General features: G+C 34.5%; 1 protein-coding gene across 3 annotated transcripts in view; it reads left to right on the forward strand.

The window, feature by feature from the left end:
• DGKB (diacylglycerol kinase beta) overlaps nt 1–25,265 on the forward strand; it is a 684,789-nt gene that overhangs the window by 228,338 nt on the left and 431,186 nt on the right. For all 3 annotated transcript variants that reach the window (XM_046021573.1, XM_046021575.1, XM_046021574.1), the window contains one exon: nt 19,023–19,055. In XM_046021573.1, the coding sequence (XP_045877529.1) occupies nt 19,023–19,055 (33 nt within the window). The remainder of the gene's footprint in view (nt 1–19,022; nt 19,056–25,265) is intronic.

Here is a 25,265-nt window from a genome sequence, read left to right on the forward strand (position 1 = left end):
CAGGTGCCCCTAAACTGGAGTTTATATTAAAGATAAGCATCTACAGTTTATATACTATAATGACTGTCTTTATTTTAAGATCGTTACTGAAAATCTATGTGCATTATTTTTATATACAATATCTGCAGTGCAAGATTCTTTTATTTTTTATCATCCTCTTCTCTCTACTTCTTCCTTTCTTCTTTCCATTGTCTTTTTAAGTTTCTGGAGATAAAAGTCCAGATAAGAGCATTTTTCTTATTTCCCAGAAATTACACTATTGGCTAAGACAGGCAAGCTGATTACATACTATGGCGAGATAAATATTAACTTATAGGGGCCCTCGAGGACAAACTCTTAATTTTTCTGGAGGGTAATTCAAAGAGTAAATGAAAATTTTCTTGAAGAAATGATGCCTGACTTTTAAAAAATAAGTGGGGATTTGACTGCCAAATACACATTGAATGCCATATGAGTAGTCGAAGCAACCAGAGAGGATAGAGTGAGATCTTGAAACTAAGAAATGGTGTAAAGGTGAGTCTTGGAGAGAAGGACAAGATAAGGTCTGAGATAGTGAAAATCGTGTCCTGTCTTGTCAAGGAGTTAAGCTTATCTAGTATAAATAGGAGACTACGTGATCAGGTTTTAGAAAGAAAATTCTGATGAATTGTTGAACTAATCAAAAACTAATGATGTATTATATGGTGGCTAATTGAAAATAATAAAAAATAATAAAGATTATGTCTGAGATTTAAATTTAAAAAAATTCTGGTAGCAGTGTGATCTAAAATAGATTTAAAGCTGGGGAAAAAATAAAGCTGGGAGCACAGGAGATATGAGAGGGTAAATAGAGGATTGTGATGTGAACAATCAGAAACATCAACAGAGTAAGAAAATGAGCAAATCAGGAGAGAAGATTGTAGCCAAAACTGGAATTAGAGTGTCTGATTTGATTTCAGAGTAGATTAGTCATAGAGGACGGTAAAATCCGGTTTGCAGCCATGGATCTGGGAGGTCTCATCCCGTGTGGAGAGGAGATTCACTAGCTATCAGGAGGTCAAGTAACTCTAGGGATGGTTTATTGTGTGTTGTCCTTAAAACATCCCAAGATAATTATAGGGTCTTGATGAATTGGTTGCTATATAACCATAATGAATAAGAGTGGAACGAGCTAGGAGATTCCTTGAGTTTCAAATGATAAGAGATATTCTACTCTGAGTCTGCAGGAATGATGATTTAAATGGAAAGCTGAATGATTTCCATAAAACTATAGAACAAGTACTGGTTGAGAGAATGAACAATCTCTTTTCAGAAACATACTAAAGAAATTGGCAGTGACTTAGAAAGAAAAGCAGTAATTGTTTATTTTAAGCAGAGATTCAGAAAGCCCAGTAAAAAGTGTTAGAAACGAAGTGAGATACAAAAGATCAATTTAGGATGGGCGCCTGGGTGGCTCAGTGGGTTAAGCCTCTGCCTTCAGCTCAGGTCGTGATCCCAGGGTCCTGGGATCAAGCCCCACATTGGGCTCTCTGATCAGCAGGGAGCCTGCCTCCCTCCCTCTCTCTGTCTGTTGCTCTGCCTACTTGTGGTCTCTCTCTGTCAAATGAATAAATAAAATATTAAAAAAAAAAAAAGATCAATTTAGGAGAAAAAAATCAGAAATAAGGTTGGGATAGTGATGACCAGAAAGGAAAGAGACTAGAAATTTAAGTTTCACGTGAACTCTGGATTGGTGGGCAAGTTGTTTCCTTCAAAGGGCTATAGAATCATAACAAATGATTTGTGTCCAGAATATAAAAATAATTTATATAAATAAATAATAAGTAGCAAACAATCCAAACCAAAAGGGCAAAAGACCTAAAGTAGGCTTTGAATTACACACACACACACACACACACACACACACACACACAAATCTCCTATAAACATATAATGTATGCACACCATCTTTACTCCATCAGGAAAATACATTTTTAAATCTCAACAGGTAACACTACACACTCCAAAGAATTATTAAGACAATTAAAAATCCTAGGCTTTGGAAAGGATAGAAAGCAAGTGGATTGTTCATACATTGCAGATGGGAGAATAAATTGGTTTAGCCATGTTATAATACTGTGTGGTAATATACTCTCTGTATTTGAGTCCTGACTTTTTCACTAATTTCGTGACATGGGGCACATATTTCGGGTGTCTGTGTTCCATTTGTAAAATGGAATTAAATTAATTAATTCATGGAAACTGCCTAGAGGTATGCCCAGTATATAGCAAGTATTCAGATGATGTCACCTACTATCATGGTTATTTTAAGTGTTATGTTGGAATTTAAAAAGTAAATTTCAACCATTTATTATTAAATAAAATTTATAAAAACAACATAAAAATTAAGAGAAAAATTTAAAAATTGGAGTAAGATATGTAAGAATATTTTAATATTTAAAAGAAAGCACTTTTAAAAACTTCCTCCTGATTCTTAGATGTGTATTTAGACATATCTGTAATTAAACTTGATATAGCATGTGACACCTTATTTTTACACTTAAACTAATATCATTAAATGTGTGTGTTTCTGTATACTATGGAACATTGCTATTCATGGCTGTATAATATCTTATTAAGTGAAGATATCATAATTTAGTTGAAATAATGTTTATTTCTAGCATGTTCCCAATTATTTATTTTGTTATGATATATAATACCTTACTGAACATCTTTATGAAGAATGGCCTTTCCTGGTTACTCTGTAATCGATATTCCAAAGTATCCTTTTTTCTGCTCATACTATATTACTTTGTTATACACATGAATCAGATTTCACTGTTCTTTAGTTCTTTCTGCACTATAAACATATCTCAATCAAGAACATAATGTTTGGAATGTTTCCTAAAACAAAACAAAACAAAAGTTTTAGCATAAACTATTAATGTAAACATTTAAGTAACTTATTTTAGAGGATAATTTTATCTTATGTTTACACAAACATCATATTACCAGAATATACAATCAGAATAGTATTTATTGGCAGATAGTGATATAAAAAATCAAGTGTATGTTCAGTATGGTGCCTCTTTTGGACCAGTTGTGGTCTCTTCTCCCCAAAATACTTTATATTCTTGTTATAATATTCTATATTATCTTAAATAAACATAGAAGAATACCAACAGAATCAATAATGAAGTTCGTTTGCTCAGAGAAAGGAAAATAAAGCTATTTGGGTAATATGAATTCTAGACATACCCTTAGACTTGATTCATATTTTTCCAACTACCTCTCTTCTTTACTGTTACTGAAAACTTGGACAAAGTGGTGTTGCTGAAATACCAGTCCACGCATTTCTACATATAACACCCTTGGAGAACCATATGTCTATATTACCTTCTTTTCTTCCAATCTTGCTTGCTCTTCTACAATTATAAGAATTCTACGAGATGATGCATTGTAGATATGGTGATTAAGTCTAGTGTAGTATCGGGTATGTTAAATCTTTCCTTGAAGTATGTGTTTTATCAAGTCATTTCTCCTCAACAATGTCAAAAGTTCTGTTAGATAGAGAAAGCATGGCATGTGTGTATTTTCCTCACAGTCCAGCCATTATGGGATCTCTCTGTATTCTCTGTCACTTAACTATAACCAGAACACTTACTAATGACCATTTCATAATAAACATGAGCCAGTGTAAGGGGTGGGGAGGAGATGTTTGAATTCCTCATGATTCTGAACTTTGGATTTTGAGTGCTCTGGAACCTTGCTTCCTATACTAGTTGTAGGGCTCCCAGAAGTTTAATGGAGAGGTGTAACAGTTGGCTAAGGCTGTGACTTGCTGCAGTGAGCTTCAGTTTTTATTTAACATCAATTCGGCTGCTTCTCCCTTCTTTGCATTTACCTCTTTAACCTTTAACCACAGTTACTGAAGTCATCTATTTTCTTCAAATTCTTTATGTAATGTACCATGGGTTTATGCCTGTGCAATTTTCTTTTTTGTCTAAAGAGTGGGGACAAAGCCCATTGTCAGTGCTCAATAAATGTTTTATCAATGCCATTACTTAGTATTCATTTAATTAATATTCATTATAGATCAATTCATAATTGTCATCATAGTAATGATAGGCAAAAAAGAATCTAATTTTTTCCATACTTTGAAAATCTAACTCGGACTCATTTTTAAGTTATTATTCATAAAAAGATAGCTGCTTTTTATTTATTTATTTAAAAATATATAGAATTAAATTCTGAACATTCTTATATTTTTTTGCCAATGGTTTTCTGACCCAAATTTCAGTGAGGGACACATTTAAGCACTAAAGCTCTATGATGTTTAGAATATACATGTACATCCATTTTGGATAGACAGAGTCTTCATGTATTTATATTTTAAAGGTACATAGGATAAGAAATGGGAAAGGACCCTGCACACTAAGTCATGATCCCATCATCTACACTTGTGAGATGAACCATTTATCTGTTACATTGTCTTAGATTGATTTTAGTGGTTTCCAAAGAACGCATCTTTGTAGTAGCTTAGGCTATGTAATATAGTAAATGTATACTTACAAATAAGGTCTAATCTAGAAGAAAAAATTCATTATCTTGTGGCAAATTATATTTGTTTCTACCTAAATGAGTATGATAGAGTTCTATTGTTAGGATTCTAAAATACTATTTTTAGGTTGTTTTTTTTTTTAAATAGGGCTGCAAAGATGTTTTTTCACATTTCTCTGATATTTTATGCCTAACATGTAGCTGTACCCAGAGCAAATTATAATAATTTTTTTTAGGGAAACAAACTTGGAGTCTGTTAATTTTGTCATGATTTATAGAAAAGTAAAAACAAGGCTGATATGACATAAACTGGGAGTTCAGTTAATTGAAAATCTGATGGAAATCTAAATCATGTAGGCAAAAAACTAAGCATTATCTAAAGAAGGATAAAAATATTTGACAGCTGGGGCGCCTAGGTGGCTCAGTGGATTAAGCTGCTGCCTTCGGCTCAGGTCATGATCTCAGGGTCCTGGGATCGAGCCCCACATCAGGCTCTCTGCTCCGCGGGGAGCCTGCTTCCTCCTCTCTCTCTGCCTGCCTCTCTGCCTACTTGTGATCTCTCTCTCTGTCAAATAAATAAATAAAATCTTTAAAAAAAAAATATTTGACAGCTAAAATCTAGGAAATAGGCTAAAGCAAAGTAAAGAAAATCTTTTATGTACCTGTTTCAAAAGTGAAAATATACAATTATCTATTAATGAATTAAGTTATTCTACAATTTATTGCCAATAACATTCAAAGCAGCTTATGTAAGGATGCAGCAGTCTAACACAGTAAATGTATACTGAAATCAAATTAGACTTAGAAATTCATGTCACTAATATCCTAAAAAAGTTGACAGAGGTTGTTTGCAAATTTGTCACTGAGTTTCTTACTAGCCTTATGAAAAGAGGGGAAATACAGTCTTGACAGTCTTCACAACATAAAAACAAATCATTCACTTAGCAGAAACACTTTTTGTTGTTACTGTTGTTTCTGAGATCTGAGATTAATTTCTTCCATACCAAATTGTATCAGAGGGCATAATGCCTCAACAATATTGCTATAATCATAGTAATGTTTATTTCCTTTGGTTTCTCTTTTTTATAATAACGGTCAATGCAGACTGATGGCTTATGGCCAAAGTGCATTTTAGTATAAAGAAGTCTACCTGTCGCCGAAATAAAATAGTAGTAATTCTGCCATAAGGAAAAAGAAAGAAGCGTAGTAGTTAGAAGTTACATCGATGTCATATGTGAAGATTTATTATATTGAGCAGAAGAAAATATTAACAGCAATTGTTTTACATGATCAAGAATACTAAAGAAAACATCTATTTTATAATATATTGATTTCAAAGGAGTAACTACAAGGTTAAGGAACGACATAGAGAAAAAAAATACCTTAGGAGAAACAAAAAAGAAACTGGAGTCTATATAGGGAAGAATCAACTTCTGAAGAGAACTGCCTCAGTGATTTGATAGAGTGGATTAAGAAAATCTCCTTTAGTGCAAGATGCTATACCTAAACCAAAACTTTAAATATTTTCTTAAGCCTAAGTGTACTGAAGGAAATAAAATTACGCTAAAAAGAACTGACATTTCTTCAAATTCACTCATCTATTTAATGCAATTCCCATATAATATTTACTTATTTTTTGCTTGGCAAAATGATTCCACAGTTTGCCTGGAAGAATAAATATGCACAAAAACATTATAAATTCCTAAAGCCATAAGCAATAGTAAGGAAGACCTGTTTTGTTTTTTTTTTTAAGATTTTATTCATTTATTAGAGAGAGAGCAAGCTCAAGTGAGAGAGAAGCAGAGAGAGTGGGGAGAAGCAGACTCCAAACTGAGTAGGGAGCCCAATATGGGGCTTGATCCCAGGACCCTGACATCATGACTTGAGCTGAAGGTAGCTGTTTAACCATCTGAGCCACCCAGGTGCCCCAGGAAAGACTTGTTTTTAACAAACCTTAAAATTATGCTTATTAAAGTCACAGTGATCAAAATAATGTCATAGTGGCTCTAGAAGTTATAAGGACCTAGTAGAAAGTCTAAAACATAGTACACTAATATGTAGTAATGTAGGGTAGGATGGAGGCCATATATTTAATCTGGAGGGGGATAGTGGGGATCGGAGGTGTTGAGATTACTGCATAGCCATATGGGAAACCAATTAAGATAAATTCCACTTTATACCTAAATAAATTCCAAAATAAATCAAATATGGATTAAAGGGGTTTTTTTGCCCTTTAAAAAGATTTTTTTTTGCCTTTTTATCTTTTTCCTAAATGCCAGAATGTTGACAGACTTGACTAATCAAAAAAATTTTTAAATGGTAAAGAAAGAAAAAAATAAACAAAAATAAAAATGGTAAAGACCAAAGCTCACAAATCAAGGCAAACATAAGCATTATAACAACAGCAAAAAACCCCTCATTTTGTAGAATTAATGCAAACAATTGCAAAATAATTAAAAAATGTAACTCTTACCAATAATTAAGAAAAACAAATTAAAACAAGTTAGAGATCATACATTTTCTACTCAGTAAGACACGATTGCCATGGAGTGTGGCATAGATGCTCCCAGATAGGTGAACCTCTGTATTCGTATTTTTCTGCTTGTGCCCTCCAAAGCAAGACTGGGGTTAGGGCAGGGCAAATATCCAGAACTAACTGCATTACAGTGGAAATAAATACGTTAAATCATTTCTGTCTTCTAACTTTTACACTTTGAGTGCAATTAAAATCAGCTCCCTTCACCACTAGCCATTTAAGGATAAATTCTACCTTGCAGAGGTAACCTGTGGTTTTAATGATTCCATATGAAGTGGCGTTGATCATAAAGTATTTATATGCATGCTTTTCTGTTTTACTATTAAATATAACTTCTCTATTCTCAACTTTCAACTTGAAACCTGAACAAGAATTGATTCATTTAAAACGTTTGGTCTGTACACCAATTTCATGCACAATGCAGTGATTTTTGACACTCTTTTGTCTTTTTTCCTTAGTTCAACCTGCATTTCCCCTTTCTGTAGAAGAAGGATTGTTTAGTTCTTTTGAGGCTGCCATACTCACTCCTTGCCTTCCAGCCTACATGGTAAAATATATCATTTCAAATTCTGTTGCTAATGCTCACAGAAGCTTTGCCTATTTGGCCTTACTTGCCTAAGGAAACCCAAATCTTGTAGGAATACAACTCACCACACCATATTCGATTCTGTATAATATTATTCCTGTTTCACCCCAACCTCAAATATTCTTGAATTCTTCCATTTGGTTACCATTACTCCAACATCCTTGAGTCACCAATGCCTGTATCCCTCCATTTCTTTCTTTCTTTTTTTTTTTTTCATTCTAGCACTTTCTACTTCTCTTTCTCCCCATTTTTCTCCTTTCATGGACTTTGTCACAATATGTAATAATATATCGACTCACTAATTTACAGTTGAAACCCTCAAATAAGGTGTCACCTAACATGCTTGTGACAGGTAGTTCTGGACAGCACCATGACCTGAGTCCAGCACTGGAACTTCTCTGTTTCTGCTCTTAGTGATGTGTCTGCCCTTGAACCCATACTAGAAGGATTGCTGTTATTTTCTGTTTTTCTGTATTTGTATATGGATCTGACCTTGTCTGCCTCTTAACGTAGTCATAACTATATGCAGCTGTGAAGATACACTCACCGTGTCAGATTTCCCTCCTTCTTCTACCTCAACTCACAATACTCTAATTCCTGGTTATAAAATGTGTGAAGACTATTCTTGCTATTCACCCCAAATCCAGTGGCGGTCTTTTTGGATGGTTTCCCAAGGAGCAGAGCATGAACCAGGGGCTTGACTGTTTGTGATTTATAGAGGGAGGAATGTTTCTTTATAAAACCATCTGTAAGGGATGGAGGAAGCAGGAGAGGAAGGGTGCTTTGTGCAAGAAAGTGGTTATAAGAAGAGAGTAAACCTTGGCCTGAGCCCTGGGAGCTCTGGCATAAGGCTGTTCTTGACTTAAGACAAGGGGCTGGCTTTTTCTAACCCGGATCAGTCATTCATTAGCTGTGGCTTCCTCCAGGACAGGAAGTGCTTGCTCCCCAGACAGCCTGCTCCTGGAGTAAAGAATAACTTCAGAAAATGTGACAATTAGAAATTCTCAACAGTCTACACTCATAGCAGTTGGGGATAGTTCTCTGGCTAGGTGACAAAGAATCTGCGTTGGGGTACCAAAAACATCCACTAGACCCCCTTTCCAAGGCTCCTCTTTTTTGAATCCCCTGCAGCATTGACAGTATTTTAGATGCTCTGTTCTCATATCATGACACTCACCTCACACGTTTCTACTCGACTTTACCCTGCCTCTCTAGTCACACTCAATCCATATTGCTCAATTCCTACCCCTCCTTCTATTCTCTTAATTATGTTTCCATTTTTAAGTATATACTTATGCCATTATGCTCTCTGTAGATTATCTCATCCAATTCCATGACTCCAGCTACCCCTTTTTTTTTTTTAAGATTTTATTTATTTATTTGACAGAGAGAGAGAGAGAGAGAGAGAGAGATCACAAGTAGGCAGAGTGGCAGGCAGAGTGAGAGAGAGGGGGAAGCAGGCTCTCCACCAAGAAGGGATCCCAATGTGGGGCTCAGTCCCAGGACCCTGAGATTATGACCTGAACCGAAGGCAGAGGCTTAACCCACTGAGCCACCCAGGTGCCCTCAGCTACCACTTTTGAATATGTCTGTGTAAGCTTGCTCTCTCTGACCTCTCAAGAACCAAATACTCAGCTTCACCTTGTGAATTTCCTCTTGGATGTCCCGCAGAGGCCTCAAGGTCACACCCAGAGCTAAACTTGAGTTGTTTCCCGTCAAGCTGTTCCCTGTGCTCACGGACCCCCCCGCCATCACTCTCATTGCTCACATGAAAGGGTAGATCTCTTTATCTCTAGCACCTAATTCATTGTGACAAAGAGTAGATGAGCAACAAATATTGACTGAATTAATGAATAACAATCAGTTGTCTGTTTTTATCCCCATCAGTTTTCAATTTCTCTTGAGTCAAGAAGAAAATACATCTGATAGTGACATAAATATCCAATAACATATTAAAATGGGTATGTGGCAGGGAGGCTTATTCTTAGAAATCATTCATAACACATGGTAATTAGATCTTACTGTTACAAGCTAATAAGATTGAGTTTAAAGTATGTGAAGATGAGGTAATATTAGTAGATGTCTAATGAGTATTATGTTTCGTTTTTGGAGTGGCACTTGAAGTATTTTGTAATTATTACTAAATTTCAGAAAACTTGTGATTGTTATGTTATTGTAGTTATGTAAAATATCCAATAGATGGTACTGTGAAATGCCTAATATTTAAAATAAAGTGGCATTGCAGGCAGAGAATTTAAAGGGAACATTTCAGAACTCTGAGGAGAATCAAGACATTTTTCTCTGGATGTCAAATTACATTTAAAATCTGATTTTTAAAAATACAGTTTAAGCAATACAGGAGTCCATATAAAATATAAATATTCATTCTCAACTCAGAAAATGAAAATTGATGTTTACTACAAAATGGAACTTTAAATTGTTCCTATTCTATTAGTAAGATTTTTTTTAATGTGGTGGTTACTCAATGTTACTCAAATAACAGCATTTTCAGCAAGAAATCATAGCAGCAGCATGTCTTTGTCACTGAAGTTCTACAGAAATTTTTATGTTAAAAATAAAGCAGGCCTGTATGAGACAATCTCCTTCTTACTTAGAGTGAGTTCATTATTTCTTTCATATGTTGGTCTCTACCAAAACCAGTCTACTACCTGAATAGAACATTATACTGTTTTGTAAATATGCCATGCATCAGGATACTTAAAAATATGTATGATCTTATGATGAGTTAATATTTTTTAAAAAAAGTAATAATAAGGACTGATTAGAGTTTGTTCCTAAAGAGCAAAGGAAAAGTAGCAACTTGTAAATAGCCTTACTTATCTTAGCGCTCATGGGTATTTCCATTTTAAAGTGGCGCTTGTTTATATGTAAGAACGAATGCCAGATATTGATTATCAGATCAAAGTTTTCCAGAAACTATTTCTAAAGCTAAAACTGTCTGAGGAATTATGTGATAACATAGAAAGCTTGAAGATCTCTGTATATCTTACTTTAAATATTACATGTAGCTTTTTAAAATTTTTGCTAACTGTTCATGATAACTATTCTTGAATACTGGTGAGTATTCCTTTGTATTAGGGTTATTGATTTGTTAGTTTATTCAGTAATCTTGTATTGCATATGGCAGTATGCCAGCTACTAGAGAAACCAAGAATTATAAAGAATGTTCTTACATGAATCAGCTTCTTGTGGGATATGCAGTTGTGCCCTTTAGTTTCTTTATGCAGTTACTGTTTTTCCCATGTTTTATATAATCTGAATATGTTATATTATGGCTTCTCTTAAAAAGAATATAGTCTTAGGTGCATGTGAATGTTCTGCTTAAAGGAAATATGCTATTGAAATACCTTGAGCTACCTTAAGTAATGGAGGTTATTTTCTTTATTAAAAAAAAATAGTTCTTTGGTAAGTCTAGGTTTTCTGACCATCATCTCCTAAGGCATATCAAAACAATTATGCTAGATTTGTAGTAGAAAGGTGTGGGATGAACAGCTCTTTTTCTGGATACTTGGAGTTACACATGATTTCTGTCCACCACTACGTAATCATAACATCTTTATGGACTCATCAGGGAATAAAGGGATCTCTAGAATCCTACTCAGGCCCTTTCAGATTTTGTGTGCATCGAGTATTATGTTCTTTTCAAAAACAGTAACACGCGCTGATTCATTTACTCAGATTTCCTAGTATGCTGGATGTATGTAACATTACATGGCCAAGCTCCTACTTGAGCTAAATGGGTTTAAATATAAACTGTGCATGCAGATCTCAAGTGATAGTCTCTTAATAGATGTCAGATACTCTTTATTGCTGCCCTCTTTTATTTCAGTAACATTTTAATTAATTCACACTGATTGAATAAATGTACATTGAGACTTGTTTCCTAATGAGGGCGCATTTAGAGGAAAGGTTTTGCATCATTCTGATATCCTGTGGGTAATTATATTCTAATTATATGGTCGGGGGAAAAGAGTCTATAACTCAGTACTGATATTGTTCGTTGGACCCAATTAATTACATGCACATAATGAAAGTTCATGATAAGGTTGACTGGCAGTCAGTGTAAAATTTTAACTCAATTGAATCTTAGCCTAATGTGAGTGCAGAATTGGACTTTAACTTAGTTAGAAAATGCTTTGGTGTGAGATCAGTGGATATTTAGAGGGGTAAAGGATAAGAACAAATTTCATTATAACTTGTTTGTTTTTAAATTCGAGGTCTTTTCCAAGATTGATGAAAAGGAAAACTTAGCAGCCTAATGCTTTAATTCTAAATATTATTATCAATATTCTTTCACTATCTGCAGTGATTTTTCTGTATTTTAGAAAGCCAGAGTGATACATTTTGAGGATGAGATCGTGTTGAGAAAAAGAATGTCATAACAGGAAGTATTACTGATATATTTTATTCACATGAAATTCAATAAATATTAATTTATTATATTAGGTGTGGTTTTTTTAAGAGTCCCTTTTTATTGAAAACCACCAACTGCACTCAGATCCCTGTCCCAAACATCACAAACAGAATCATATGTACACATACGTACTTATATAGGTATGTATTAATTACCTTTATGTAGAGTATGAGTTCTAAAGAATTATCTGACACAAATTAACAGTCATGAGACATATGCTTTCATCCTGAAATGTATTTCGAAGGTGGTTGAATCTGATGTTTAAAGGTTTTGCAAAACTTCAAACAAATGCAAAGCCATGGGACGCCTGGGAACTCAGTTGGTTAAGCTGCCAACTCTTGATTTCAGCTCAGGTTATGATCAAGTCCTGGGTCAGGCTTTGCAGTCAGCAGGAAGTCTGTTTGAGGATTCTTTCCCTCTCTCTCTGCCCCTCTCCCCACTCACAGGAGAGTGCTGTACACTCGCTCTCTCTCTCAAATAAATAAATAAATCTTAAACAAAAAAAACATTAAAGTCATACTCTAAATATCAGCTTCCATCCTTCCTTTACTCAATGTCATTGTTTTATTTGAATGAAAGGACATTCATCTTCAAAATGGCAGATGTCATTTGATGCCCATGGTCCATTTGAGGATTGAGGAATATAGCAAAGAAGGAAGACTTTGTTCTTCTTTTCTTTTTTTTAGCCTCTTCCGGTCCCCCTCTCCTTCTCCTGTGTTGTTTTCGCTCTTAGATCGCTTCTCACCCCTCCCGCATCTTTCCTTCTTTCTCTCTCCTGTAACAGTCCTAACATATATGTTTCATTAAAATCAATCAATCAATCAATCAATCTGCTGGTTCCATTGGTTCCATCTACTTATAAGCTACAAACATAGTATCAGATGAAGAAAGTGTGATTAGTCCTTTTTCACTGAGCTCTAGACAGGCAGAAAAAGCTAAGGGAATCTTTGAGGTTTTAAAGTTAATAAAATAGCTCCTATTTATTGGAAACTTAAATTTGTTAGATACCCTTTTAATCCTAAACGTAGCTATTGTTATCATGCTCACTGGACATGGGAGGAAAGTGAAGCAGAAAGATGCTGAAGAAATTTACCTAAAGTCACACAACATGCAGGTGGCACAAGCAATACACACCCTACCCCAATTCCATGTTCTAATCTCATTTTTGGTGTTCATGCTGCATTCCCCAACAATTGGTGAACCATGAATTCAGTTAGGGGATCTACAAAAGCATTTCAAGAAGGAATGGGAAAAAAATAGCCATTAGAGGAGAAATAGAAGTGACGAGAGAAAAGAATAGAATATATCAGAGAGTGGGGCATACAAGGTAGGTGGTCTTTGCGAAATTATTTTACCAGTATGTATGCACATATTCTTACTATGGTTCAGAGCTAAAAAGAAATGAAAGAACCAACCATATGGGCTTCTGATGATTTTATGAGTCCTAACCACGTAGGATAACATTTCTAATGCTTTTATTTCACTAGCTAGTCGAGTACACAAGACGATAACAATAAAAACACCATTAGAAAGGTTTAGTTGTTGCTGATTGCTTTTACATGTAGAAATCTATCTCCTCCCATGTAGAAACTTGGATATCTTTATAAAGATAGATTTACCATTTGGTATCCCTTGATTTCCAAATATCCATTACACTAGGTGTACTTTCCCTGAAGGCTCAGGATCCTTCCTTTCTAGACACAAACATGCATGTATACTGGGGGAGCCATTAAGGAGGGAGCCTCACAATCCCTTCTGTGCAAAATCTTCTGAACTAAACTCTGCAAATATGTCTAAGCAATCACATTTTCAAGAATAAGATCAGACATTCTTGTGAGCAATTAAAATTATAAGGGTAATGAAATTATCTCAATTAGAAATCTTCTTACCATTAAATTTATCTTGGTGCAAGCTTAAAAATTTGGCTCAAGTGAGAAGTGGTTAGTCAAGGGATACTGAATTAAGATTATGTGTATCTTCCTTTATCTAAAGATTTTCTATATTTGTTAGAGAGAGAGAGAGAGAGAGAGCATGCGCGAGCAGGCACAAAGAGGGGGAGTGGCAGGCAGAGGGAGAAGCAGGCTCACCACTGAGCAAGGAGCCCCATGCAGTAGAAGCAGTACTCGATTCCAGGACTCTGGGACCTGAGCCAAAGGCAGATGCTTAACAGACTGACCCACCCAGGTGTCCTATATGTATTCTTCTAAAATATTTTATTTTTGTAGTTACATTTTAATTAAGTACGTCAAAGTGTTACTGAAAAAAAATAATGAATGATCCTTCTAATTGAAAGACTTGCCATACATTGAAATAATCATTGGTTATAAAAATCGTTTGTAGCCGGGGCGCCTGGGTGGCTCAGTGGGTTAATCCTCTGCCTTCAGCTTAGGTCATGATCTCAGAGTCTTGGCATCGAGCCCTGCATCGGCTCTCTGCTCAGTGGAGAGCCTGCTCCTCTTCCCCCATCCCTGCCTGCCTCTCTGCCTACTTGTGATCTCTGTCAAATAAATAAAATCTTTTAAAAAAAAAATTACTTGTAGCATAAAAATTGTTTCAGTCTCACTTCCTTTTTAAAATTTGTTTTGTGGGGCAGCTGGGTGATTCAGATGGTTAAGCGTCTGCCTTTGCCTCAGGTCATGCTATCCCTGTCCTAGGATTAAGCCTCATGTCAGGTTCCCAGCTCAGCAGGGAGTCTACTCTCCCTCTGCCTTTCCTGCTTGTGCTCTTTCTGTCTCTCTCTCTCTCTCTCTCAAATGAATAAATAAAACCTTTAGAAAAATAAAATAAAATTTATATTGTGTTCAGATGTGTGGTATATCACATTCAGATGTGTGGTATATTTAAGTGGTACACTTAAAGACCTGCAAAATCATAAAAGGTTAAACAAATTATGAATCTGGAATGGGACAGTAAAATTCACCAAAATCAAATGTGTTTATTCTCTATGGGAAAGCTGGTAGGGATGCCCTTGATACATTTTATCAAGTGTGAGAGAACAGCTTCTCCCCTTCAGACTGACAGGTACCATAATAGGAAGACAATCGATCTTTTCCCAAACTAGCTTTACTTTCCCTCACTCGTTTTCTGATGCCAGGGATATCCAATTGCATATAAGGAAAGAACTATGTAGAATAGCTTTATTTGACCACTTCAGGTTACCACTGTACTAGAAGTTATTATGTTAAATTACTCCATATTGACATTCAAGCCCCCTTTTCAGGCAGAACAGATGTATATTGTAGTCTCTAAATCCTTCCCAGTGTTCACTGTCTTAAGATGATTTTTTTTTAATTTTATTTTTTCAGTGTTCTAAAATTCATTGTGTATGTACCACACCCAGTTCTCCATGCAATACTATCAAATCATTTAAAAAAATAGAGACATGGATAGAAAAGTTAGAAAAAAATTCTTATTGAACTTGTTTGAATAAATGGAGCCTGGGAAAGGGAAGTACTGTATTTAGATTCTGTCATTACCTTTATTTTCTTGGGCTGGTTATCTGATCTTTCTGATTTTCAGTTTCTCAGTCTGAGAAGTGGAATATCTTGGCTTAGAGAAGGATTAAATGAGATGATAAATATAAAAGCAATTTTTTCAAAAAAAATAAAAATTCCTATATAGGTATAGCATATAATTCTGTTAATTTTACTTTAGTCTTGAAATAACTAATGGCCCTTTTAACGCTCTTTCTATATTTTTAACTCAAACCTCCCAACAATCTCTTCACCAAAGATTTTTCTTTGTCCTATGACAATTTGGATTAAATTGTCAATTTAAAATGATTACATGTTAGAAACTATGAGGACAAGAGAGATCTCAATACTTTAGAGTAATAGGATTTTAAAAAATTCTTTGGTATTAGGTTGAACTTAATAAGTGCCCTGAAGACAAATGCATCTTTTAAACTAATTATCTGTACTGTGTATTCTGTTTAATATTAAAGTGATACTGATTAAATAAAATCAATCACATTCCTCTGTAGTCACACCTCACATTTGATTAAATACAAATATACAGTTCCTGTATTAATTCTGATTAAAAATATATTACATTTAGAATTATACACTCATGATAATTTTCAAAAAACTAAAACATTTACTCTGTTCCTCCTTGATATTTGAAAATCATATACAGAAGGGTATAGTTGAAGTAACATAATATCTGAATTTGTTCTCTAATGAGTTGCTTGTTTATCTTTTACCTAGATACCATAGTTTTCTTATAGTAACTTGAGGGTAAGCCACTGATGGGCATGTTTATTTAATATACACTCTTTGCCTACATATCTTGATTGTAAGTGAGCTTGTATATACATTGTTTCATCACTTCTATTCTTGGAACGAATTTTTAGTGTTGCTCTCAGACGTCAAAGTGTTGCTGGAGAAAATTTTCTGAGCTGGTGGCTTTCTTACATATTTATGACTTCTAGCCCCACTTGCTCTGAATTTTGCTTGATTCTGCTACTCATTCTTTGTCAGCTGCTTTCCCATTCTCAGAGAGGTAGTGGCAAACTCTCTATTATTTCCTTGCTGTCTTATATCGCTGTCTCTCTGCCAACATCATTCATTCTCAGTAGATGGCCAGTATTCCTACTACCTTAAGATGAAAGAAGCCTGCAGACACCAATATCCATATGATACTAGTTCTCCAAACAGGTGGTAGCAAAGTGCCAGCCAGGCTTTAATTTCATCCTACAGTCTCTTTTGGAGGGAGAATACCTTAAAAGGGATTTTTATTATCTGAGTTGGCATGGTTTTTGCTTTTGTGACATCACAACACATGAATCCAATATATCCCCACCCTATATTATTATTTTGCCATCATACATGCAGAAATATATATTTTATTATGTTCAATCTTTTGCAGGTAGTATGACACTACATCTCTAAATAGGTCAGCAGGCATTTTCCAAGACTAAGGACAGTTTTCTATAAAAGTACCATACTATTATCATACCTAGGAATATTAACAAAAATTCCATAGTATCAGTCATTGTCTTTATTCAAATGCTTAAAAGTATGTCAAAAGTGTCTTTTATAGATTTTTTTGGTGGTTAAGGTGAGGTGGACAGTATCTCTTTGAGATTTTTGCATCATGCTTGGCTATTTTTCTGAACCATTTCCACAACTATAATCTCCACTTGGCTTTCCGTTGCACTGCTCTGTACGGACGTATATACAGTGAGCATTGATTCTTCCCAAAGTCAAAGGCATCTGTGATTCATTCCATGGAGACAGTTTGATGGACATCCTAGTCTGGTTGCTTGAGAGTCTCTGGACTTTCCTGGACTCACGGCATAGGACAGGATAAGGCATTGTAGGATAAGATGCTTAAACTGAATTGGAGGGAGAAGAAACATTTGTATATTATAATAAGGTTGGAAGAACAATATTCATGTCTTAAAATGTTTATTCAGATCTAAGTTTGAACTAAGAACTGAGAAAGAAAAATAGGAAAGCTGACAAAAAATTTGAGGTGCCCTAGATTGAAGCTAGCACGTTCTTCCCACCACCCATTACCCCATGTGCTATGTAGACTGACTTGGACTCAGAAGTCCAGAGCATTACTGAAATCAGAAAGCTTTCAAGAAAAGTTCTATTAAGTCTGTTTTCAGTCCATCTGAGAAATAGCAATTACTTCCGTAAGGTTCTCCTGTTCATGGGATAGTCACCCCGAGTTCATCCTCCCAGACTTGATGACTTCCTTTGATGAAAAGTGTGCAGCTGCAACATTTTTTAAACTTATATTATAAAAATATCTTCGAAATCGAGTTGCATTCCTGGACCCTTTAATTTTCTCTAGAGCTGCCCTAGACTCCTTCTTCTGATCCACTTTTTGGTGCACTTGATCGTTCTGGTCCATCTCTGTTCTGAGCTGCTGCGAAGTTGCCTTCTTCTTCATTGATCTCAGTATACAGCATAAGGAAGTCCACAGATAACTGTGTTCTCCGATTGTTCAGATCCATCTTGGACTTCCATTTAGATTCGCCTTCACATAGCTCAGTTCTAGGGAGGAAATGAAAATGCTGACCACTCCTTCCTTTTCAGAGACACGTAAGTGTCTAAGCACTCCCAGCTTCACATTCGGGTTTCATACTTCTCCTCACCAGACACAACCCACCATAGGAAAACTTTGGCTAGTACTATGTGTGTGATTTGTCAACAATTTTCCAGATTTGTTCTGAGTCCCATAGACTTTTGGAATTTGGTAACCTTTTTTTCTGTTTCTTGCCAGAAAAAAAGCTTCCCACTGTGACTCAGAAAAGGAGGGGTGGTGGATAATTGAAGATGCACTTTTACGAAGACCAGCTTCAGTGTATTTAACCTCATCTCTTGTTTTTTTCTAATTACTCTCAAGTAAAACTTTTCTACATATTTAATAGTATTTTTACTTTTTACTGATACTAATGGAATTTTTTTTCTTATTTCCAGAAAAATCACAAAGTAAAACCAACACCATAAGCTATGTCTCCATCAAAAAGACACTGAATATTTTTAGGAAGGAATGAGAGTTGGACTGGAAAATGGAAAAGTGGGACGGCTAATTGGGCAACTTAACAAATTAGTAGGAATGGTTTATGAAGGATAATGAAACTTGGAGATGAGATCTTATTGCAAAATATAAATGTAATACCACCGTGTTGTTTCAGAGAGGTCTGTGAAGCTGGCCAAGGATGTTGACCAGTCTGCTTTGGGTGATGAAATTGCATTTTGGATAAGTAATTCACAATCTAACCCACTCTGTTTTGGAGCATTCCTTACTTTGTGAAAATATATTTCTTCATGTATTTAGTGAAATTAAGCAGAATAAACATGACAAGGAAATGCGTTTTATATTTATCCATTTATTTCACAGGAGAATAGTGATATAAGAACCTTCATTGGCCTTTGTTTTCAGTTTGACTTTTGTTTTTTTCAGCTTTAATATGAACTTCTCTTTTTCAACAGAATCTGCCCACTTCAGGAGTTTCAGTCCCTGAGGTGCGTAAGCAAAAAAAAAAAAAAAAAAAAAATTCACACTTGGAATTGTAGGTTATTATACATCTCATGTTAGAAAGAACATTTGTGGCTATATCAGTGATGTACTAATATCAGTTTGTATAGCTTATTTTGCCTCATATGATGGTATTTGGAATTGGGGACCTTGATATTTTCGTGATGGGATAGACTTGAAACTGTTCCAGTTTACTTATGTGACAAACATTAGGAAAGCAAAAGTTATGTAAGACAGTGTACAGAGAAAAATGAAAGTTACTTTGCAAAGAGTTTTGCCCTGCTATAAGGATAACATCATTCCTATTTATCAAGTTAAAATGTAAATACCTTATAGAAAACCCAAACAGTTCAATCCTCTCTACCATTAAAATACAGTTTTCAGTGATAGTAGGTTGAGAAACACTTGTTCACTTTGAAACGTCTGTCACTTTAAAAAGAGTACATCTGCATTTATCATTAGCATATGACATTATATAGAAAGTCATTGGAAGAAAATATAGTGACAGAATAAATGACTTTTATTTTGAAAATAAATGTGGGCATTGCCACACCATTTATTTTCAGTAAATGTGTTAGCTTTACCTTTGCATTAACAAAGTGAAGCCTCCACATTTTCCAGTGACCCTGTCCTATTCGACTGTTTTTATCTTTAAAAGATACGTTCAAATGGTATTATTTCTCTTAAAATTGAATTTTAAGATTAAATTTAATTTATTTAAATTAAATTATTTTAATCTTTATTTAAATTTAAATTTAAAAATTTAAATTTAATTTAAGATTAAAATAATTTCTTAAATTTTTAAATTTAAATTTTAAATAAATTTTAAATAAATTTTTAATTTTAAATAAAAATTTAAATTTTTAAATTTAAATAATTTAAATTTAATTTAAGATTAAAATTTGAATCCACTTGCTTAGGAAAAGTATTATTTATAATATATGAATACTATATAAGACTATGAATTTATTTAGAGGAAAACATATAATTGCAAAAAAATGTATTAGCCTCTCTCCCCTGCCCCCTAAAATGTTTTTGAATCAGTGTAGACTGCCTCATGAAACTTTTTTAAAAGTTCATTTTGTAATCAGAGATATACTTAAAAATATACTGAAGATATGCTTGAAAAAAATGCTTCTAATCTAAGAGAAATATTAAACTATTTTGTATGCTTTAAGTCCATTGATACCACTATTATCATAGTCATTATAAAAATGAAAATGTTGAATTGCACACTTAAGCAACAAAGGTACATGGAAAGTGTATCACTTAGTCTGATTATTTAAGTGTAAGATAATAAACTTTGTATATTCGGGGGTTTAAGTTTATTTTTGCCCCGATCATAGCCCATCAAATGAATATAGACACTGTATTTGGGATTTAAAGTTTTTTTCTTAGACTTGTTAATCTCCATAGGTCTCCCATATTCAGCTGTATAATCTATATCATATAGGTAGAATAAATAAACCAAAATTACAGTTTTCATAATACGCTTTTCTCGTTTGTTTAAAAAAAATATTTCTTCTGCAAAGTAATTAGAAGTCTTCCTACACTGATTTTTTTTTTTTTTCTGGCAAGATATATTGATTTATATTAACTTAGACTTTTACCATCCTCTGAGGTATGTATGAACACATATATTTTTAAAGTCACTACCATAGCACCGGTAAGTAGCCCACAGTAAAAGATTTTTGACAAGGGCCTTCTCATTCCTAAATTTCAGTTCTTCCAATCAGGATTTCTAGAACAGAAATCTTGTAAGTGGTTTATACTGGGTATGAAATTACCCCAAGAGAAAATATTTATGGCATGTGTGATGTGTGAAAACCAGGACTTGGGGATCAAGTTGCAAATTGTACCTCGAGGTGTAGTTGGTGAGTGGTACTTCTGGGTACCTGAGACTAGCTGTCATTCTGCCTAATTTTTTGCCTCCCATCGGCCCCACAATACCCCACCTGGATCATTACACCACTTATCCCCAGTTATGGTGATCCAGTGGGCACATAAAGTGCTACAAAGTAAATGAACTTATTTCAAACACCCATCTTTAACTCCTGTGGTCTTAAGCAGCATATACGAGATAACAATGATAACATATAACAATATACCTTTTTTATATTTTAAAAATCACTGCAATTTAATGGTGCCTATTTTATGCCAATACCTTTATCTGCATTTTCTCAATTTATCATCACACAAATCTCCTCATGTTATAGATGAATTAAGTGGCGGCTTAAAGATAGTAAATAACTTGCCCAAGTTTGCACAGCAAGTAAGAACAAAGCTGGGATTTGGCGTCCAAGCCCATACTTAAGACTTTGCCCAAAGTAGTTTTTGTTTTTAGTAAGCACTTACTTAAGTAAATTAAAAAAGAAGTGAAAAATCTTCATATTATTTATTATATTTATGTTTAAAACTATAAATTACTATTTTTTTAAATCAGGGAGCAAAGACTACTTTGCTACACAGCAATAATAAATTTTGCTGCAACTTCAAGGATTGCTATAGACTTAGAGTCTTTGCTATTTTTCCAAAGGAATTAGTTTCTCTTGGCAGAAAACTACTCCAATTTCACAATAAGGTCACAATAATTAAAAGGACAGCTTTGCAGCTGTGAGCCTTGCTTTCTTAGAGCCTATAACCCTTGTAAGCACCAATGAATTTGGTGACACTTACACTTCGGTGAGGGATTTTATATTTAGAATACCCAAGTGTTACCTTGGGTTCAGAAGCTAGAGTTTTTGGGAAATTCTTGGGGCCTCGCTCTAGTGGCAGAAAGGGCTAAGTCTCTATTCAGGCATGTGGGGCTGTAGCAGTAAAGCGAGTTCCAGGTCTCATGGGAAGGATGTGGTGGCAGGAGAGCTCCCTCCTCTCCATGCTTTTGTGACTTTGTGCCAGTCAAGGTGCTTGGCTGCCGCCTGTCTGTCATGCTGAGATTGGACAAAAAGAAGAAAACCCTGTGCTTGAGGTAATCATCACTTGCTGCTTGTAGTTTGTGAGTGATCGATAACAGCAGGCTGAAATATTGTGGTAAACATCCCTTTTGTGAAAGCAGTTTTCAGCAATGTACAAATACTCCACATCTGAGAATCAGCATGATATTAAAAAAAATTTTTTTTGAGAGCACATATTTAAAGTGAGGCCTTTTTATGTCATTTATTTCATCTTCCTGTTTTCTATGAATGGTCTTTTTGGCTTTTCTTCTTTGTTAATTATGGTGATTATTCTTTTGGAATTCTATTACAATGTGTTCTCTAGTTAAGATCTGTTGTGCTACTTATAGAGTCTAAGGATCACAAAACATTAAATTCTGTATTTAAAATGTCTGCATAGCAAACACAAATGCTTGATATTTGAAAATGCTGAAATATCAATAACTATATTTTATATTTCATAGTTATGTTTTCTATATTCTTTTTAGTGGTCAGAGTAGGTCTTTTCAGTGTTTGAATAATTTCTATTGATTAAAGCAATAATTTTCCAACTCTTTTTATATCTGGGACAATTTTTTCTAGGAGAACAAAATTTGCTTTAATTATAATGTAATTTTATTTTGTGGTTTAGAGCCCAAAAAGTTAAAAAAGGGAAAAAAAAAAAAGCAGAAAGTGAAGTGGCAAACACTGCCCCCTGTTACCAGAGAGCAATTTTATCCTTAATAACAATGTAAAATCGGGCTGGTGATCTCTTCCTGAAACTTTTTTCAACAATTTCAACCCCGGGATAAGTCTCTTAAATATCATAATAGAACTCTGCTATTCAGAGTTAATTAACCCCCAAAACAGGCTAGTGAAATTTTTGTGGACAGCAGATCTTTCAAAGGTGCAATTGCTTTCCCCTTCCTGTCCCTCACATAAAATATGAAAGAAGTAAAGATTTTCTCAGTGGAAATAGGAAAAAGTATCCAACTATCCTACTGCGAGCTTATGCTGCTTAAATATAGTGTAGTGAATAGCTCAGGGAGACTTCTATACAATTTGGAAATAAAAATAAAACAAATGAATGTAATAAAAAGAAAACTCTGGGAAAAATTAAATGCTTATGATTTTCTCCTGTTTAAAATTTTCAGCCTTGATTAATTCCACAAATTTCACCCAGTAGGCACCCCCCCCCAAAGAAACCACTTGGTTTTCTTGGGGTGTGTGTGTGTGTGTTTAAACAAACACTTATTATTTTAATTTTATCTCAATTATATAATAAAATTCCTGTATTTATTTTGAGGTTTAGAGCCCAAACACATTAAAAAAAAAAAAAAAAGTGGAAGGTGAGGTGGTAAGCACTGCTCTCTGGTAACAGTTTATCTCTAATAGATAACATTTATCCCTAATAATGATTCAAAATCAGGCAGTAAGCTCTTCGTGAAGCTTTTTGAGAACTTCAGGATAGACTGAGGATTTTTCTGTTAGCTTGTTCTATACCTCTTTCTTATAATTTTAGACTTCTAAAATAATACCTTAGTTGAACATTCAATTTAGGATTTAAAATTTTGTTTTTATATTTTATAAAGCTTCTTATAAAGCATTTGTTTCATCGACTCCAATTTACTCAGAAAGGTGACTCCCTGAAGAGACCTGAAGCTCCTTCATCAACTGCTTTCTGCTAGTTGGAAAGTCTTACCGGGAAAGAAATTCCCCTCTCTGTGAGCATAGCTAGGAATAAAATCATGTTCGTATATGATTTAGTAGCTCTTTTTACAGACACACACATAACATGTCTTAAATTTCCAGTACTACATCTATAAATAGTTTGATCATAAATACCCAGTTTCAGTGTGACCAACCAATTTAAATTAAAGTTAATTCTTAAAAGCTAAACATTTTAGGAATTCAATGTGAAATAGCAATTGTTGGATTATATGGCAGACTACAAGGTATATAAGGTGTGATAAACTATAAGGTACATAAGATAATGTATATCTTCTGCACTGTAGATTTTTACAGAGTATTGTTACCATGTCTTATATACCTGCATGCAAGAATCCAGAAAGAAATTATTCCCTTACTTTCCACCAGTATTACATTTTTGAACTCTTAATACAAGCCATGGATTTTAGTTGTAAACATTGAGCCCTACTTACTTAAACATATACTTAAGTGTAACTAAGTGTAATTTTTACATATATACACTTGAAATATAATAAACACTTTGCATAATTGTACTACTAATGAGCACCCTAATTGGAGAGCCACACTTTATTATTCATTATAACTTTCATTTATTGAGCACATATTGTAATATAGGAACAATGTTAGGAATTTATGTGTTTTCTCTTAAACCTTACACAACTGTGAGAAATACATATTGCTAACTCCATTTCGAATAAGAGTTACATTCTCTAACATTATGTAATATTTAAGTAGCAGAGGCAGGATTCAGCTCAAGCTTTCTGACTCCAAACCTCATCCTATAATCCACTCCTTCTATGCATTATACTCAACTCTCCATGCACAAAATTATAATTTGCAAGTTTAGGAAGAATGATCTATCTTTAAAAAAATCAATATTTTTGCCAGAAATTATACTTCTATGAAAGTATATCATTTTCCAAAGAATGTGAATTTCAGGAATCCTATTACACCATCCATTTTTAGCCACACAAAAAATATATTCAGTGATTTTACACCATGAAATTGCAAGATAAATGGATTATATTGATTAGCATCTATTTTGGTCTGAGAAGTTTTCTGATCCATCTGGTCCTAATATAGTTAAAAAGAGCTTTTTGGGGGGGCACCTGAGTGGCTCAGTTAGTGACGTGGCCAACGCCTGATATCTCCGGGTGTGAGTTCAGGCCTGGTGTTGGGCTCCACACTAGGCATAGACTCCATTTAAAAAACAAAACAAAACCCTTTGCTTTTTTTTTAAGATTTTTATTTATTTATTTGACAGACAGAGATTACAAGTAGGCAGAGAGAGAGGAGGAAGCAGGCTCCCTGCTGAGCAGAGAGTCTGATGCGGTGCTCGATCCCAGGACCCTGAGATCATGACCTGAGTCGAAGGTAGAGGCTTAACCTACTGAGCCACCCAGGCACCCCAGATCAGAGCTTTTCAACCTAAAGCTCTAAACATGATCCAAGATTTCCTCTCAATGCAGTATTTCAGGCACTTACAATTTTTTCAATGTTGATTCATTTATTTCTCCATTCATTTATCCTGACTTTTGTCAGGCACTGATTTAGGATCTGATGTACAACAGTGAA

This window comes from Meles meles, chromosome 10 (assembly GCF_922984935.1).
Source record: "Meles meles chromosome 10, mMelMel3.1 paternal haplotype, whole genome shotgun sequence".
In the NCBI taxonomy this organism is placed as follows: domain Eukaryota; kingdom Metazoa; phylum Chordata; class Mammalia; order Carnivora; family Mustelidae; genus Meles; species Meles meles.